General features: G+C 37.5%; 1 protein-coding gene across 1 annotated transcript in view; it reads left to right on the forward strand.

Moving 5' to 3' along the window:
• The window catches only part of PLXDC2 (plexin domain containing 2), a 264,341-nt gene that overhangs the window by 200,756 nt on the left and 47,758 nt on the right, over window positions 1-15,827 (forward strand). The window contains exons 7-9 of the mRNA XM_086466772.1: window positions 2,968-3,067; window positions 12,682-12,777; window positions 13,695-13,776. Coding sequence (XP_086322898.1) covers window positions 2,968-3,067; window positions 12,682-12,777; window positions 13,695-13,776 — 278 coding nt within the window. The remainder of the gene's footprint in view (window positions 1-2,967; window positions 3,068-12,681; window positions 12,778-13,694; window positions 13,777-15,827) is intronic.

Here is a 15,827-nt window from a genome sequence, read left to right on the forward strand (position 1 = left end):
AATTTATTTAAAACAACAAACAACAAACAACGTGTGGCATTTGTACTGCAAGAATGCATCACTCCTTCCATGGGTGGCAGGAGGGGCGGAATTCGTTTTCTGTTATCATTATTTTTGAGGGAAAGATCCAAATTGTTCAGTTATTCACAAATTCAGAAAAAAGGTGATAAGGCCGTAGTCTTAAAATTAACAAGGCTTATTCAAGGCATTCTGAGTGCAATTTCTCCTTTTTTTGCACTCACACATAAATATGAGTATAATTCTTTTCAGGTATCAGACACAATTTGTGCCTTGAGCTGCCATTTTGCCAGCATATTTTGTTGGTCACACACCTATTTATAATGCCAATTCCAGCTACATTTTGTGTCCATAAAACTCTGATACCTTTCTTCGTCTGCTGTTTCCTCTCTAACTTGGAAGAGAAATAGTCATTGAGTCCTTCTCATCAGTGCTTTTGCTAACTGGATTTTCAGTAGCTTCTGTAGAGTATCATCCTCAAAATCTTTTAAGACAGTTTCTTTGATGGTTAATATAAGCTTTTCTCTACAGTATTCTGAGACTGTGAATAATTCCCTTATTTTCTTTATACTTTCATGCTGGAGAAAGTTTGTGGACTTATTTCTGGACTCAGTGAGCCTTTTATTTTGAAGACTCTGAAAATATGGCTTTCAGACTTTTATGTCATATTCTCCAATAAACGCATCAGAGCTAAGCCAAATTTAAATTGATGTATCACTAGCAGTATTCCCAAGCCACTTCTGTTTTTCATGTTGTTTTGACATCATTCCTTTTTTTATACCAAAGCAGATCATGTATGCAAGAACCCCTAATCAAATCAGCTAAACCAGTCACTAAATCAAGTAAAAGAAATGGAAATTTATGACACTGTTTAATTCACCACAACTCATTTTTCTGTTAATATACTCGAATTTAACTTTTCCTAGGTGGCTGCCAGTATAATCAGGAAAAAAGCACAGCTAATTGATATTTTGGGAACAAGGAGAAGAACTACTGATGCTCCGCTAAAATACCAGAAATCATGCCATTAACTGACATGTAGACAATACTGAATCCTCATTCACTGGACGTGTAACCAGCTTTTTACTTTGGCATTTTTCTGCTGTGTGAAGAATACTTGCCAACAGTATAATTTTGGTAGTTTTACACAGGTAAAGCCAGAGCAGACTATTAGATTAACTGAGCTAGCACCTTGTGTGTCAGTTTCTTACACTTGATCCAGTTTCATCTTGCTTCAGCCTAGTAATTTCTGGTTAACTGAAGCCCAGCTTTGAAAAATATCCAGCTGTGATCTGAAAGCAGCAATGGGTAAAGAATCATAATTTCCCTTGGTAATTTGGTAAATAAATTGGTAGTTTATCCCAATGGTTAATAACATTCAGTCATAGAAACAGGTGCCTTATTCTGTTTTGAAAGTATCTGTCTGCAGTTTCCAGGTTCTGGTTATATCTTTCTGTGCTAGACGAAAAAACTTCGTTAGCCCCTGAGTAATTTCTCCCCATGGCAGTACTTGTTTATGGTAATCTAGCCAGCTTTCCATTTTCCCTTTGAGAAGCCAAATAGACAAAGCTCTGTAACTCTTCTGTTAATGACATCTGAAAACTGCAAAAGTTTTCAAAATATTTTTATGAATCTTTTAATCTTCCTTCTCTTAAGTTTTCAGCATCTTTTAAAGAAATACATCCTCCCAACATCTTTTAACATTTCAGCAATGATCTAATGTGCAGCTACAAGTAAAATGGCTACCCCACTCCTAGGCTATATTTCACTGTTTGTGTAACTAAATGTCACACCAGTCAAGTTCTCTTGCTGCAATGTCCCTTCTGACAGATGGAATTGTTCATCCAATACAATACAGAGATTCCTTCCAGAACTACTGCTTTCTAGAACAAGGTCCCCAAACTCCTACTCTGTTTTTTTTTCTCTCTGAGTTATAACTTTACAATTTTTGCAAGGTCTAACTTAGCTAATTGATCCAGGCATTTCATTATTTTTACTCTGCCATTGTCGTCTGCAGAACTGCTAGGCAGTGATTTTGTGTTTCCTTCCCAGTCTTTGGTAAAACTTTTGAATACGAGATCTGATGTCTGGAGAAACAAGACATTCTGAAAAGCAGCTCAGTCTGAACTGCTTCTCAGGTGATGACTGCTATCTGTGATCGGTCAGTCTAGTTAACTATATTAATATTATATAAACGCTACATGTCACTAAGTCAAACACCTTACAAAAATCTAAAGCTGTTACATCTATACAAGTATCAGACAAAGATGAAATCTTGCCCAAATAATGAAATGAAAACTTGACACCTGTTTTCATACAACCATGTTGCCCAGCATCAGTATCTCGGTTCTGTAAAGCTGGACTGCTCTATGGCTGTCTAAGTATTTTTATTTCTTCCTCTGGATATTGGCAAGTGAGCATCTGGCATTTTCCACATTTTCCATGACATTGATAATTTCCCTGCTATTCCCAGACATATTAAACATGAATAACTTTGGGCCAGGGCTCTTTCAGGTAGCTCTTCAAACAGTTTTCAGTGCAAGTTAACTGAGCCATAAGCTTTCAAAATGTTCATCCAAAGCTGAACTTTCATAGTTTGTGTGTTCAAGAGTAGACAAGAGGTATTGCCTCTTCCTCTTTATCTAATACTAGCACATCATCCCACTTTTATTACTACCCTTTTCTGTTTCATCATTAACAATTGTTCCACCTCTAAGTGTTGATGTGAATGTTATTGTACAAGAAAAAAAGTGGGATAAAATAAAAATTAAAAACAGTACTTTCAATCTTCAATAAATATTTAGTCATATTATGCTGTATTGTATAAAATACTTATTTAGGACTTCTATTTTAAACTGGTTAAATGTTCATTCTGGCAATGCTGTTATTTTAATTTTTTTTTTTTTTTATTTCAATATTTCATGCATATCTTCCTGTTTTGTCTTCCAGATTCCTGTTGCTGTGACACAGATAAGTTCAACCAACCACCCAGTGAAAGTAGGACTCTCAGATGCATTTGTGGTCGTGCACAGGATCCAGCAAATTCCCAGTATGTGGAACTGTAGTGGTGCTGAGGAGTAGTTTGGAGGCTGAGAAATGAGTATAAGCTGATTTCATCAAGCATGATTAGCTGCACAACAAATCACTTAGCTAATTTCAGCTTGTTAATTCAAGTGTAATTTTATTTGCTTGATAATTCCCAGTGTGGCTTTCTCTGTCATTGTTTCTTTTGAGTTGATAAATTAAGTAAATAAAACTAAATGGTCAGCTAAATAACGTGAAATTAAACTGTCAACCAGCACAATTTGGTATTCCATAAGATATTTTATCTGGAATATGTCTCCATATCAATAACAGGGAAGAAGCAACCTATTCAGAAAAATCATCTGTATCCAAAAAGAGAAAAATATCCAGGCTGAAAGTTTTTGATACTTTACATTCTGAACTTCAAATTCATATACAAATTTTAGTGAGAGAAAAGAAGATATTGTTATTAAATAACACCTTGGGCTCGCATAATCATGGCAACAGTAATGCAGGTGACATTTAATTTTTCTCTGGCTTTAATTGTACTTTGTATGGCTTGACTGAGAATGAATAGTAGGAAATCAAGTGGGATTTCCTTGATGCTTTCGTTTAACATACTGCATACAGAACCCTATGAGGCCATTTAGCCATTAGAGAGCACGCTCACTTTCCAAGTCTGCTGGTTTTATTTACACATTTGGAGCAAATTTACTAAATGCAATTTTTGACAATCCCCTAATAGCAGGGTGTACATGGAAGGAGTTGCGCTTGAACCAGCCTCCTAGGACTGAGTCCAGGCATATTGTCCTAAAATGAACCCTGACAGAGGTGCGGCACAGATAGAGCTCATAAGGACTGATCTGATCCAGCCCATCTTTAAGGCAGTCTGCAGATGGGGCTGACACTGAAGTTGGAGGCACCATTACCTTTCAGCTCATCCTAGCTAATCATCACATTTAAACAGTCTTTGATATGAGGGAGCATAAATCCTATGTCTTATTTGTCCTGCCATGGGGAAGATGGAAAATTTCAGTACCATCTGTAGCTTGTTGTGAACTCTAACGAGTGTGAAGGAAGTTGGCATGCCCAGATTTCACTTAAGAGATCTTGGACAAAATTTGCTTCTGAAGTCTGATAGATAGTAGCAATGTGCCTATGGTCTCATGGATTGCTTTTGAGTGCTTAGGAACAAATGAATCTAGGCAACCAATTTCAGCAATTTGAGTGATGCTTGTAAGTGAATAATCTGAGTATTTATGTGAGTCTTTAGCTTGTAAGAGCTCCTAAAATGGATTCAGGTGGAAATTAGGTTGCATGGCTTGTGCAAATGGTTTATCATGGCTTGTGCAAATGGTTTATAAGAATAGTCACACAGAAATTCAATGTAAGAGATGCAAGCAGTAGGCAGACCTTTTGGCATCAGGCCTTCATCATCAAAAACTAAAGGGCTTGTTTTAGATTTACAGATTTCGTAGGTAAAATATATGGTATATGTGAGTCTTTATTCTAGTTTGAATATTTCTTTTTGTGACAGTATTTTAGACATGCACCTTGTTTTACTGCCACTACATAATGTTGGTTTTGATGAATACACAGTTACTTACTAGTCTTCCGGTTTTAGTATTTCTGTAAACTTTTTTGTCACATGACACTTTGTGCTAAGTGAAGTGACTGTTATTACCAGAAATCTGTCTAGTGTTTCATCTTAGACTTACTCACTAAGTTACAGCAGATAAGAAGAATAGAATGCAGGTGAAGAATCTAAAAGGTGTCACTGCAGCCACTGTTTTGGTAGCATTATTTCTGTATTACTGTGTGTAAAGCACTGCTTTTCTCCTTAACAACTGGTTCTGTGGATGATGGTAATTCATTATTATTTTTGCTAGTTTGCAGCTTACATTAGAGCTAGTATTAATCAAGGCAACCACCAGTTAGCAGTAGATTTTCCTGTGTCTAAATTGTGCTTTCAATGAAATAGGTTTATATTAGTATGTACAGGCAACATAATAGCACCCTGACAGAACTGGTAAATAATGTTGGCGAATAGAAAACCAGTGTCAGATGCTCTTAAAATATGCATGTTCTTGCACTCTTGTTTTTCAGAAGTGTTAAATCAACCATGGCTATAGTCAATTACTGAAAAAATGATACGGTAGAACTGTTGTTTTACTTTATTTTTTAGCTCCTTTAGACAGCGTAAGCATATAAATTGCTGTTTGTTTGTCCAAAAAGAAGGCAAAGAAAGTATAGCGATGAGTTCTTGCTCATGACTTTAGCAAAGACTCTTCCATCAAGAGGACCCAGTTTCCTTTACATTTATAGCTAGTTATAAAAAAAAACAACAAACAAACCCTAACTCTACTGTTTCATGTTTGAGTTTTGTCAGTTATTTTTTAACACATCTTGCATTTGAAAATGAAAGAGATATTAAATGCAACCAAACCTATTTGAACAAAAATATCCTCTCAGTTTTAAAAAATGCTTAATGTCTTTGGTGCATTTTGTATGCTCAGCATTCTAAGGTTTCAGTATAATAGTCCTAATTTTATGAAGTAATTTTGGAAGATTTAGAAATATTTATCAGATTTTTTTTGAGACATACTGTCCAAAACATTAGTAATAGCTTTTTTAATACTTCTGAAAGGTGAGTTCTAAAGCCAGGCAAACCGATTTCATTCTGAGGAGAGAAAAACATGCTTTTTGATCAACTGTTTCATTTCAAAAGTGCATTTTAATGAGTGCTGAAAGGGATCCTCTTGAAGATCCAAGAGAAAAAAGAAAGGATTTTCCAAACTTTTTGAAATGGAGGAGCTTGAGCATTTCATACCTATTTTTGTTAATGCACTCCTAGATACAAAGGCTTTGCAGTAATACCCCTTTTATCTGTCCCTAAAAGAATACAACTACCTACATTTTTTCACCTTTTCTTTTCAGGGTTAGAGCATGGAGATGGGAGATTTTTGCCAGGTGACTTTCTGCCTGTTTTCTGTGATTTTTTTTCTTGATCTGTTACTACTGCTTATACATAGACAATGTCTTTATTTTCAAGCCTGTATGTGGTACTATTATGTTGATGCAGATTGGCCACTATTTTATAAATTTTTTTGTATATATATATATGCATAGATACATATACCTGTACATACTCTACAGGTGCTTTGGAATTAATGGTAATGTGTGAAGGGTAGATGTTGTACTTAGGGACATGGTTTAGTGGTGTTGGTAGAGCTAGGACAAAGGTTGGACTCGATCTTGAAGGTCTTTTCCAACTGAAACCGTTCTATGATTCTAAGGGAAGCAAATTTTTGCTTGACACTAAGGTTAACAATAAAATCCCTAAACTCTGGGATTTATATGGCAACAAAAGGGCAAAGTCCATCAATTTAATTTCAGAGGAAAAATTTCTGCTTCTTCCAGGTAACTCAAGTGAAGTGAGCCAGGCTCTGGACCTTTGCTTCTGATTTGTTCACTAAGTTAGAGGGACCACCCTGATTTCTTCTTCTTCAGACAAGCTGAACACTTGTACATTAACTATTGTTTCTTTTGTAACAAGGACACCAAGAATGTTTAATGGATATTTTCCAGTTAGACACACATGATTCGTGAAAAGACAGCTGGGGGTTATGTTTACGTGTTCCTCCAGCAAGCCTTCTCTCTTCCCTTTTTTTCAGCACCTTCACTGCATCAGGAACCTTGTCCCTGTCCCATTGCAACATCTTTTCTTCCCTGTTCCCTCATATTTCTTGTTTTTTCTTAGCCATTCTTGGCATTCTGTTCTTGGCCCTTCTTCCTGTCACCTATGGTGTCCTTTGCTCTCCCTTCTGCAGAGTCCTAAGATCTCTCTCTAATTTCATGACCATCTTTCTTCCCCTATGCCTTTCCTTTCCTTCGGGGTTACTACATTTCCCTCCTTTGTTTCAGTGCTCTTGTCTCTTTTGTCTTTCAATTAGCTGTTTATTGTGCATGAAGAAGAAAAGAAAAAGAATTTCCTGTAACCCACTATTTTATTTTAGCAAGGAAAAAAGCCCACCAGTGAGCTTGCCCAGATATGCTTTGTTTTCCAGCATGAAACACACTGGTAAAATGAGAGACTGCCAGATCCAGAGGGCTACAGAGTGAGTTACTAGTCTTGAACTTACAGATAATGGTTAGGTTTTTCTCCACAGTGAGACATGCTTCTCCATGATCTTGGCCTCTGCTGTATTAGGTACACATCTTTTAGGAAATCCATACTTTGACAACCCAACATTTAATGACAGCGAAATTACTCCACAACACTGTACACACAAATGAAGTTGTAGCTGAGCTATGTGTTAGTAATATTCCAGTTTCAGTGCAATTAGTGCCACTCAATATGTAGTGTAACTCAAGCATATAATTAAGTGACAACTCTGCACGTTATAACAGTTTGCTGAAGATTTCTCTCCAATTTGTTTACAGCAGCGAGGCCCCTGAAAGAACCTTAGCATTACCTTCCTGAAAAGTAAAAGAAGATTAGCAGTTTATGTTGTGGTATTTTTTGTATAAAGGTGCAGCACCTCCTGGGAAATTGCAAAGTCTAATTTGCTGCTGCCTTACTGGTAATGTCACTTACCTCTGTGCAAATTGGGACCCGAAGTTATCGCTGTAAATTCGAGGTATTTATTCTCGCTTTCTACTAGTGTAACTAACTCCACAGTGCCAGCCCCTCCAGCCCTGCGCAGTTGCCTGCTGGCCCAAAAGGGTTTAGCCGGGCAGCTGGGTTCCTGGACACTAGAAGTCTGATCCAGGAGCAGTGAGGGAAAGAGATGGGCATGGTGGCATAACAACACCTCAGGGACTGGTACAAGGTGATCAAAGTTTAAAATGTTCTCGTTTTAGCCAAAGCCTTAACTGGCCATCTGCCAGAATTAGGCAGTTTGGTGCATGGTGGCTTAAGAGGATAAAGCATGTTTTTCCACACCTACATCCTGTACTAAGAGCAGATCAGCTGGCATCAGAAATTAGGGTAAATCTGAAAGGACATGGAGAGTTTCAAATCAAATGATGTGTGGTACGCATAGAGCATTGGTGCAGAGCAGTTTTTTCTACAATGTTGATAAAGCAGGTAGTTTCAGAGCCTACTTCACTGGGTTGCTTATTCAAAGATTATACATCTTTGAGGTGCAGCTTCTAGGTTTTAAAGGATTTTTTAAGTGAATTTTAAGACAAAGATAAAATTAATATGATTAGGAAATCTGAATTTTGATCTAGATTCAAACATCTGTAATAATCAAATGACCAAGAGCAATTGTGGTGGTGGTTTGATTACAGGCATGTTTGATCCCAGTGTCAATGCCTCGAGAATTAATTAGTTAATATTGATAAGTTTAGCAAGATGAAGCTCTTAAAAACAAAGAACAAAGATTGCTTTGGCATTCTGATTCCCTTACCTTTTGTGGTGATGGCAATCAGAAATAACAGGCTGGCAAAATGTATATTTGCATGAAAGTTTTATTTAGCCAGTGGTGCTCAACAAAGTCCCTATGAAGCAAAGACAGTGGCTATATAGCAGCTGTGCCCCATCCCTCTGTATCCCTTATGTTTTTCACAAATTGCTTGCTGTGTAAGCTGGATATGTTTCATAAATTGTTTGCTTCAAATTGACTTCTGCATAATCAAATGCGCCCTCTTACCATTTGTGTTTTCTCTGCCAGCGAGACCTAAAAGTGAAAGTGCAGCTGTATGAATACATATGGCCTTGTTTAGCAGATTTTGCTGGGTATATGGCCAGTCTCAGTTCCCTAGAAATCTTTCACTGACAAAGATTTTTATTTGTGTGGACATATAATTTAAAAAAAATCAGACTGACTTCTCCAATATTTTCACATTTCACTGGGTCGCAGGTTTTAGCTTGAGGAATACTGTATGTGATGGAAAAGTACCAGAGAGATTGTGCATCTGCTGAACACATATTTAGAATGGTTTATTACTAGCTACTGACCCTTCAGGTGTGTTAGGAAGTCATAGGTGCTCTTTTGGCACTGCTCCATCTCCAGAGCACTCTCCCTATCTAGTACATTTAGTGCACTCTGGAAGGTCTGTTTCATAGAATATCTATATGCCATTATTTAGTTTAAAACTACTGTGATAAATAGAAATGTTTTGTCACATCAGAATCTTGCACATCTATGATCTACCATTTGCTTAACCCCTTGAAAGTATTCTTTCAGTTGGCCTTCTGACCCTCCACGTTATCTCTCTAGGTCACTGAGGGATCTACTTACCTCAAGTAGCTGGTGTTTTCTTCAGCTTTTTTTGCTGGGGCTGTACCTTTGGCCTTCTATTCAAAGACAGCACATATACATGCCATAGAAACAAACCAAAGAACAATTTGGACCCTGATATAAATTAAACCAAATGTAAAAAAATATAATGTTATTGAAAAAAAATATTATATTTTATTCAATTAAAAAGAGTGTTTGAGATACTCAAACCTACCAAAAAGTAAAGTATTTTCATGACTAGGAGAACAATATATACATATTTTCTGAAATTCAGAACCAGGAACGTTACTTCAAAAGTATATAAGTGTGCAAAAAGTTCTTTTCCTTTCCTCCCTTCCCTGTTAGACTCGATGTAATGCCTCTTTTCAGCAAAATGCCTGCACATGATGCTTAAATTTTTGTCTGTTACTACATCAAATTATTTCACTAGTTCTTGTCAAGGTGTATATTGAAGTTCATAGGCTCATAAGCTCTTTGTGCTTCTGCAATTGTACTTGTTTACAAAAGAGCTAAATAGATAGCATAAGACAAATAAGAAGTTCCATCTGAGTGAAAGGCAGTGTGTGTCCTGGGTTGGAGCAAGAGTGTGTGTGGAGAGGTTGAGGGGGAAATTGTCAGGGGACAGCATTCATTTTTCTGTTTATCCTGTTGAGTTTAGCTTTCCTAGCCTGTTTTATTAAGGGGATACAGGCTCAGAATTCTAAATAGGGAGGAAAAAGTGCATTTTGAGGAGCTAAGCATGGTGTGTTTCATGTCAGACATCCAAAAGAATCTACACCTGCATGTTTTTACAACCTGGCCAGGCAGATAAATTTCAGCACTCATGTTTCCGACCACCTGCCTGCAAGTATACATGAAGCTGTTAGAAGGTCACTATGCAAATACCTCTCTGTGCTTAGTGTTCTTACAGTAAATAGATCCCTCATATGCAAACCCACCACCTGTGTCTTCTGCCTGATGAAGAAAAGATCAAGTCTGAGTCTACCAGGCAGTGGGGTTTAATGGGATCAACAGTCATGCTGAAATATGCATGATTAGAAATTATTTTTTTGATACTGAACTTAATTTTCTTAAAATTTTAGAAATTTCATTATCTGGATGAGATAAAAGTGCCTGCGACCTGAGTCACTGATTCTTACTGGATTTTTGGAAAGCCAGAAGCTCCTTATTTCTTGTAAACCCTGTGAGGAGTCTGTTAGGAAAGGTTCAGAGTAAACAAGATTATAGCATACCAGTCTGTGCCACTACCAATGAGATGAAATGGAGTTCAATCAAAGTGTCAGCACCTACCATTTTAATTTATGTGTTCATTTGCTTATTTTTTTTTGACAGAAGGATAAAGGTTTCTGTGGAAACAAATTACAGCCTTCAGCATTGGCAGGAGTTCATTTCAAACACATTTCCTGATCACTCTGATTTGGCAGGTGCTTTTATGGGACTTGCCATCCTGGGAGTATAAACCTCTCGCTGCTGGCAAGTGTTTTTCCCCATCCCAGCACAAGATTAGATTTGTCTTGAAAAGCCTTCCTGTCCAGTGAGTTTGAAGGACAAGGCTAAGGCATTTATTGGGTTAAATGTTTGTCACATCCCCATATCTGTCTTTTAAACGGTCAAAATTACTTTGTAGGTAAGACATAAAACTACCTCAATTGTAGGTGTGTTTCATAGCAAAAGAGAAGTCTGGGATCAGGAGGGGTGAAGCCATAGCAAAGTCAGCTTCAGATAAATGGCAAGAGGAACTGCTTGGCAAAGGTGCTGATTTGGAGCTAAATAGAAATATTATTGTCTGAAAGCCAGACACTGCCTGCCTGTGGCTGGGAGCTTATGCAGTGAGAGAGGGCAGAGAAGCTGCTTTCCCCGCAGCAAACCTGGCTGATGCAGGAGAGAGCTATCCCTCCCAGCACAGCTCTGCTTCTGCCTCTCCATCCCTCCTGAGAAATTCCCCTGTTTATTCCAGCTGACACCAATAGCTTGATGGTTATTTTCTGTGTGGTGTAAGGGGGATTCCCACACTTGTGCTTTTAGAAGTTGGCCGTCCCTCTTTTCTTAGAAAGCCTCCTCCACTTGAGCCAAGAGGCGCCTTAGCCACATGACACCTTAGTGCACTTTCTCTCTTCCCTTAAAAATTAGTGTTTATTGCTTGATTTATTTTAGTTGAGGTTCCATTTTCTGTCTGAAAAATGCCTACAACAACCCTCTTCACAAGCAATTGTGAAAAACACTTCTGATTTGGTGTTATGTGATTCTTTAACAGCTGGGTAGCCCAGGTGAACCCACTTCAAGCTGCAGAAATACTGCCTTTATACCAAGCAACAAGGTGTGCCTTAATCCATAGAGGGCTGGCAACACAGGAGACCACCTAAGATTGAGTTTATGGCTGTCTGCGATTCCTTTTCTTGTGTTGCATGTAAACTCAGGTCAGCCATTGACCAGAGTAACCTGTTAATCCTCTGCTTGTAAACCCTTTATTCTTCTCTGGCATGATTCCACAGGGTCAGTGATTGTTTTTAGGATTGGTTTCAATTAGTTTAGCAGGCCTTCAAAACTGACATATATTTCAATCCAGCACACTAGGAAATCATCATTATTGTGTCAGATTGGCAGTATAGGCTGTACTTTTAATTTGCAAATGTACAAGCTCGCCAGTCTGTATTGCAGCCACACACATAAAATCTGGAATATTCAGAATACATGATAGGGTATTGATCTGGAAACTAACAATTATGTGATTTTTTTTTTCACATCTTGTGCTTGGGTCTTACAGTTGTCTGTGTGTTCAAAGCTCGTAAGAATGGTGCGTTGACTATATTGAATTTCTGTTTTGAGAACCTTGGGTGCAGTCAGTTTTTGTAAAGATTGTGCACAACGTTGGCTGTTTAGGAAGGCTTGTCTTCTTTAATGTTATAATATGAAAAAATGTTCTAGTGCATTTAGATGTGAGATAGCTTGTAGCAAGCAAATTTGATTAAGCAGTGAAATCAGTTTTGTTTGCACATCTTGACAACAACGGACAAAGTGAGCATATAAAGCATTTCTCTCAAGTCTGTAAACTGAGAAATGTCTTAGGAAAACAAGTATCTGAAATATGCCCTAAAACATCTGACAGTATACTCTAGAATTTCTGCCTAAATGAATGACTAAGATACTTGAGAGCACACTCAGCGTTTTCATAATCTTTTACCGGGAATAGGTACCTATTCAGCTCTGATGGTTTCTCAAGTGAAAAATTTTCTAGCTATACCTTTTACATGTTCCTACATGATACCTGAAGTTAAAAATAGATTCTTGAGGAAAACTGGTGCCGTGTGTGGACCTAATGAACATTATTTAACAATCTACAGGCTGCAAAATAGTGAAGTGTGAAAATGTGTTTATTTTTCTTTCCTGGTAGATGTCCGTAGAAGAACAATTTATGAGTACCACAGGGTGGAGCTACAGATGTCAAAGATTACCAATCTCTCAGCTGTTGAAATGATACCTCTTCCAAGTAAGTAAAATATAACATGGACTGGAGCCAGAGCTGGGAGGGACCCCCTCCTCCTCCCAACAACACATACACAGTTTTAAATATTTTGTTTTATCTGTGGACTTGGAATCATGGACAGATTCATTTATCTTCTCTCAGATTTATTCCCAGATGGATGATGCATTATCCAGTGCATGCTCATGTATCTCAAGTTAGTTTATAGGTATAGAGTTCCCAGTAGGTTTTGAATGAAATTCATGCCAAATCATTTTTTCAGAAGAATGATTATATTGCCTTCAAATTTGCTTCCTCAAGAAGAAAAGAACAGTTTTCATGCTTGCAAGGCAAACACAAATTCTTCTTTGTACTGTGCATCACATCGCAAAGGAATATCCCCCAAACACATTTTGCAGTTCATCTGCGTCTTTTGTCCAAAGTAAAACCACATTGTTTAGAAATCTCTCAGTTTAAACTGCTAGCTGTACTACTGCAAAAAAAACCCAGAAACAGCTATTTTTCTTTTCTCTAATCCAATTATAGTTCTTGCACACTTTTCTGCCAGTCTTATTATCTGCTTATGTCTGAATGTTAGCAACACCAAGGAACACTGGAGCAAGGGAAGAAAGAGATTTAAGGAAATACTTAATACTAAGCAAAAAGATAAAAATTTAGCAATGAAGCTGAATGAACAGATGTGGAAGTGGGAAAGCATCTACAAATGGAATACAAATGGAATCCTACAGATAAGATGTACCATTGTGCAAACAGCTGTGCAGTGCATTGTAATAGGCTGGTTTTAGTGTCTTATTTTGGACATGTGTGAATACATTGAGTCCCTAAATATATATTATTAGAAGGTGTATCATTCTTTTGTGCTTTTTATGAGAATATTTTGTGAGACTAATGTAATAATTTGTGTTTGTTTATCTATGTCCCAGCTTGTCTCCAGTTTACCAGCTGTGGTCCCTGTGTCACTGCCCAGATTGGTTTCAACTGCAGCTGGTGCAGTAAACTCCAAAGGTAAAGAAAAGGATTTTTCTTTTTTGTGAGGGTATGCAGCTGTGCTCGAAGTATATCCAAAAACATTGCCTATAGGTTATATAGCACAAAGGATTCTTATATTTAGGTCTTATATACATGCGCTTACACAAACCTAAACTTCAATTGCGATCACTAGTAACACATCATTGTCCTATTTCACTTCAGCAAAGAAATTAGGCAAGAATAGTCAAAACAGTCGTTTGGGGAGTTAAGCTTTTATTCCTATTTACTTAGCCCTTCTTTAAAAACATTTTAAAGGAGAAGAAGAAGTAGGAGTCATAATAAAATTCATATTTTCTCCCTATGTCCCTGGCTTCATCAAAAATTATTTAATCACATGGAGGTGTGGTTCTTGTTCTCTTAACAGTAGGGAGACTGACACATCCAAAGATTCGGAGTCTTTCCTCTTTTAACCTGTCATTAGTGGGTAGATTGGGTCTCCTCAGCCTCTCACTGCCACATTGATGAGGACAGTCAGGTCAGTAGGAGGGACGATTTAGACTGTGTGGAGCAGCTGGAGCACAGACAGCAAAATGGAAACTGCAGCTGTAGCTTTTCCAAAAAAGTTCTTCACTCATTGACCTGCATTGACTTCCATAGCAAGGCTTTATTTAACATCAGTTCTCTGGCACAAAACACAGTATCACAATGGATATTTATTGTTGCGTTTTTCAACCCTAGTGATCAAGTTCAGAAATGTTACGTACAAATTGGATGCATAATGAAAGGAGAAAAGGCTATTAGTGTTTTATAATAGTGCGATAGTTTGACACTATGTTGATGAACCAATAAATAGCTGATGAACATGGTATGGAATTAGGAACTAGCAGTCACTTTTTAATATTTTCTTAAGCTTCAACTCCTTCAAGTTGAAGCTTCAACTCCTTTCAAATGACTTGAAGTCATTTGAAAAGTCACTCTGTTCTCAGTCTTGCAAAAAATCATTTTTAGTCAAATTAGAGCCAAATTAAATCAATTCACACAAAACATGTGAAACATCTACAAGAGTCAAGATACTTGTAGAAAACTGTTCCAAGCAAGCAACCAATCCACTAGAGGTCCTCTAGTCTAACCTCCCACTCAAAGCTGAGCCAGATGTGACATCAGAACAGTTTGTTCGTTACTTTGTTCAGCTGGGTCTCGAAAACCTCTGAGGCCATGGGCCAGTCCCCTGAACATCTTAATTTTGTACTAGATTTTACACCCTATTTTTTTAATTGTTATTGCCTCTGGAAACCTGGCTTTGGTGATGACATCTGCCTCAGGCCCCGTTGTCTTTCTTGGCCACTCTCTTCCAGCTTCTGAAATAAGCAGTTTATTTCAACAGAGAAACACATCTGAAATAATAAGAGGATACATATTTTGTGAAAAGAAGCAACTTGCTTTCCAAAATGTGAAGACTGAGCATTTATTTAGTTAGGGTACATTACACTGCAGGATCATTCTGATCAGGACTCATTCCTGTCTCCAAGTTGACAATTTTCTGTTCCCTACCAGTTCTGGATACTCTTACCTAACTTCTAGTTGAGTGCCTCTCTTCTTTTACCTTGCTTTCCTCAGCATGTTTATTCATTTTAGGGAGATACAAAAAAAAGCCTTATTCCATTCTGAGTGGAGATGTCTGGATTACAGGAGAGTATTCAGAATCATTTACTTCGGTACTACATTGTGGTTTTACTCCCCTCAAAAATAAATCAGCTGTGTTAAAATCTTCTCTTTGCATGTGATAAAAAAGCACTTGTTCAACAAGAAAAGCTAACTGTTCTGGATAAAAAAGGATGGAAAAGTGTGAGTTCTTTAATCACAGTGCTCTGGCTTTTTCTGTGTGTCACTGCTCTTCAGTAGCCAGCCTTGTAAATCAACCTAGACTTTTATGGCCAGTTGTGATATACATTGCTCTGCTGCAGCAGAATAAAATCAGCTTGGAGAAACAAGGGCAAAGCTTTACATGAAGAATTAACTTAGACATTTCAGAAGTGCCTAGAGTATAAAGAAAATTAGTATTTACCGCCCACTTTCAAATGAGTGCT

The sequence above is a fragment of the Leptosomus discolor genome, chromosome 6 (genome assembly GCF_034619465.1).
Source record: "Leptosomus discolor isolate bLepDis1 chromosome 6, bLepDis1.hap2, whole genome shotgun sequence".
In the NCBI taxonomy this organism is placed as follows: Eukaryota; Metazoa; Chordata; class Aves; order Leptosomiformes; family Leptosomidae; genus Leptosomus; species Leptosomus discolor.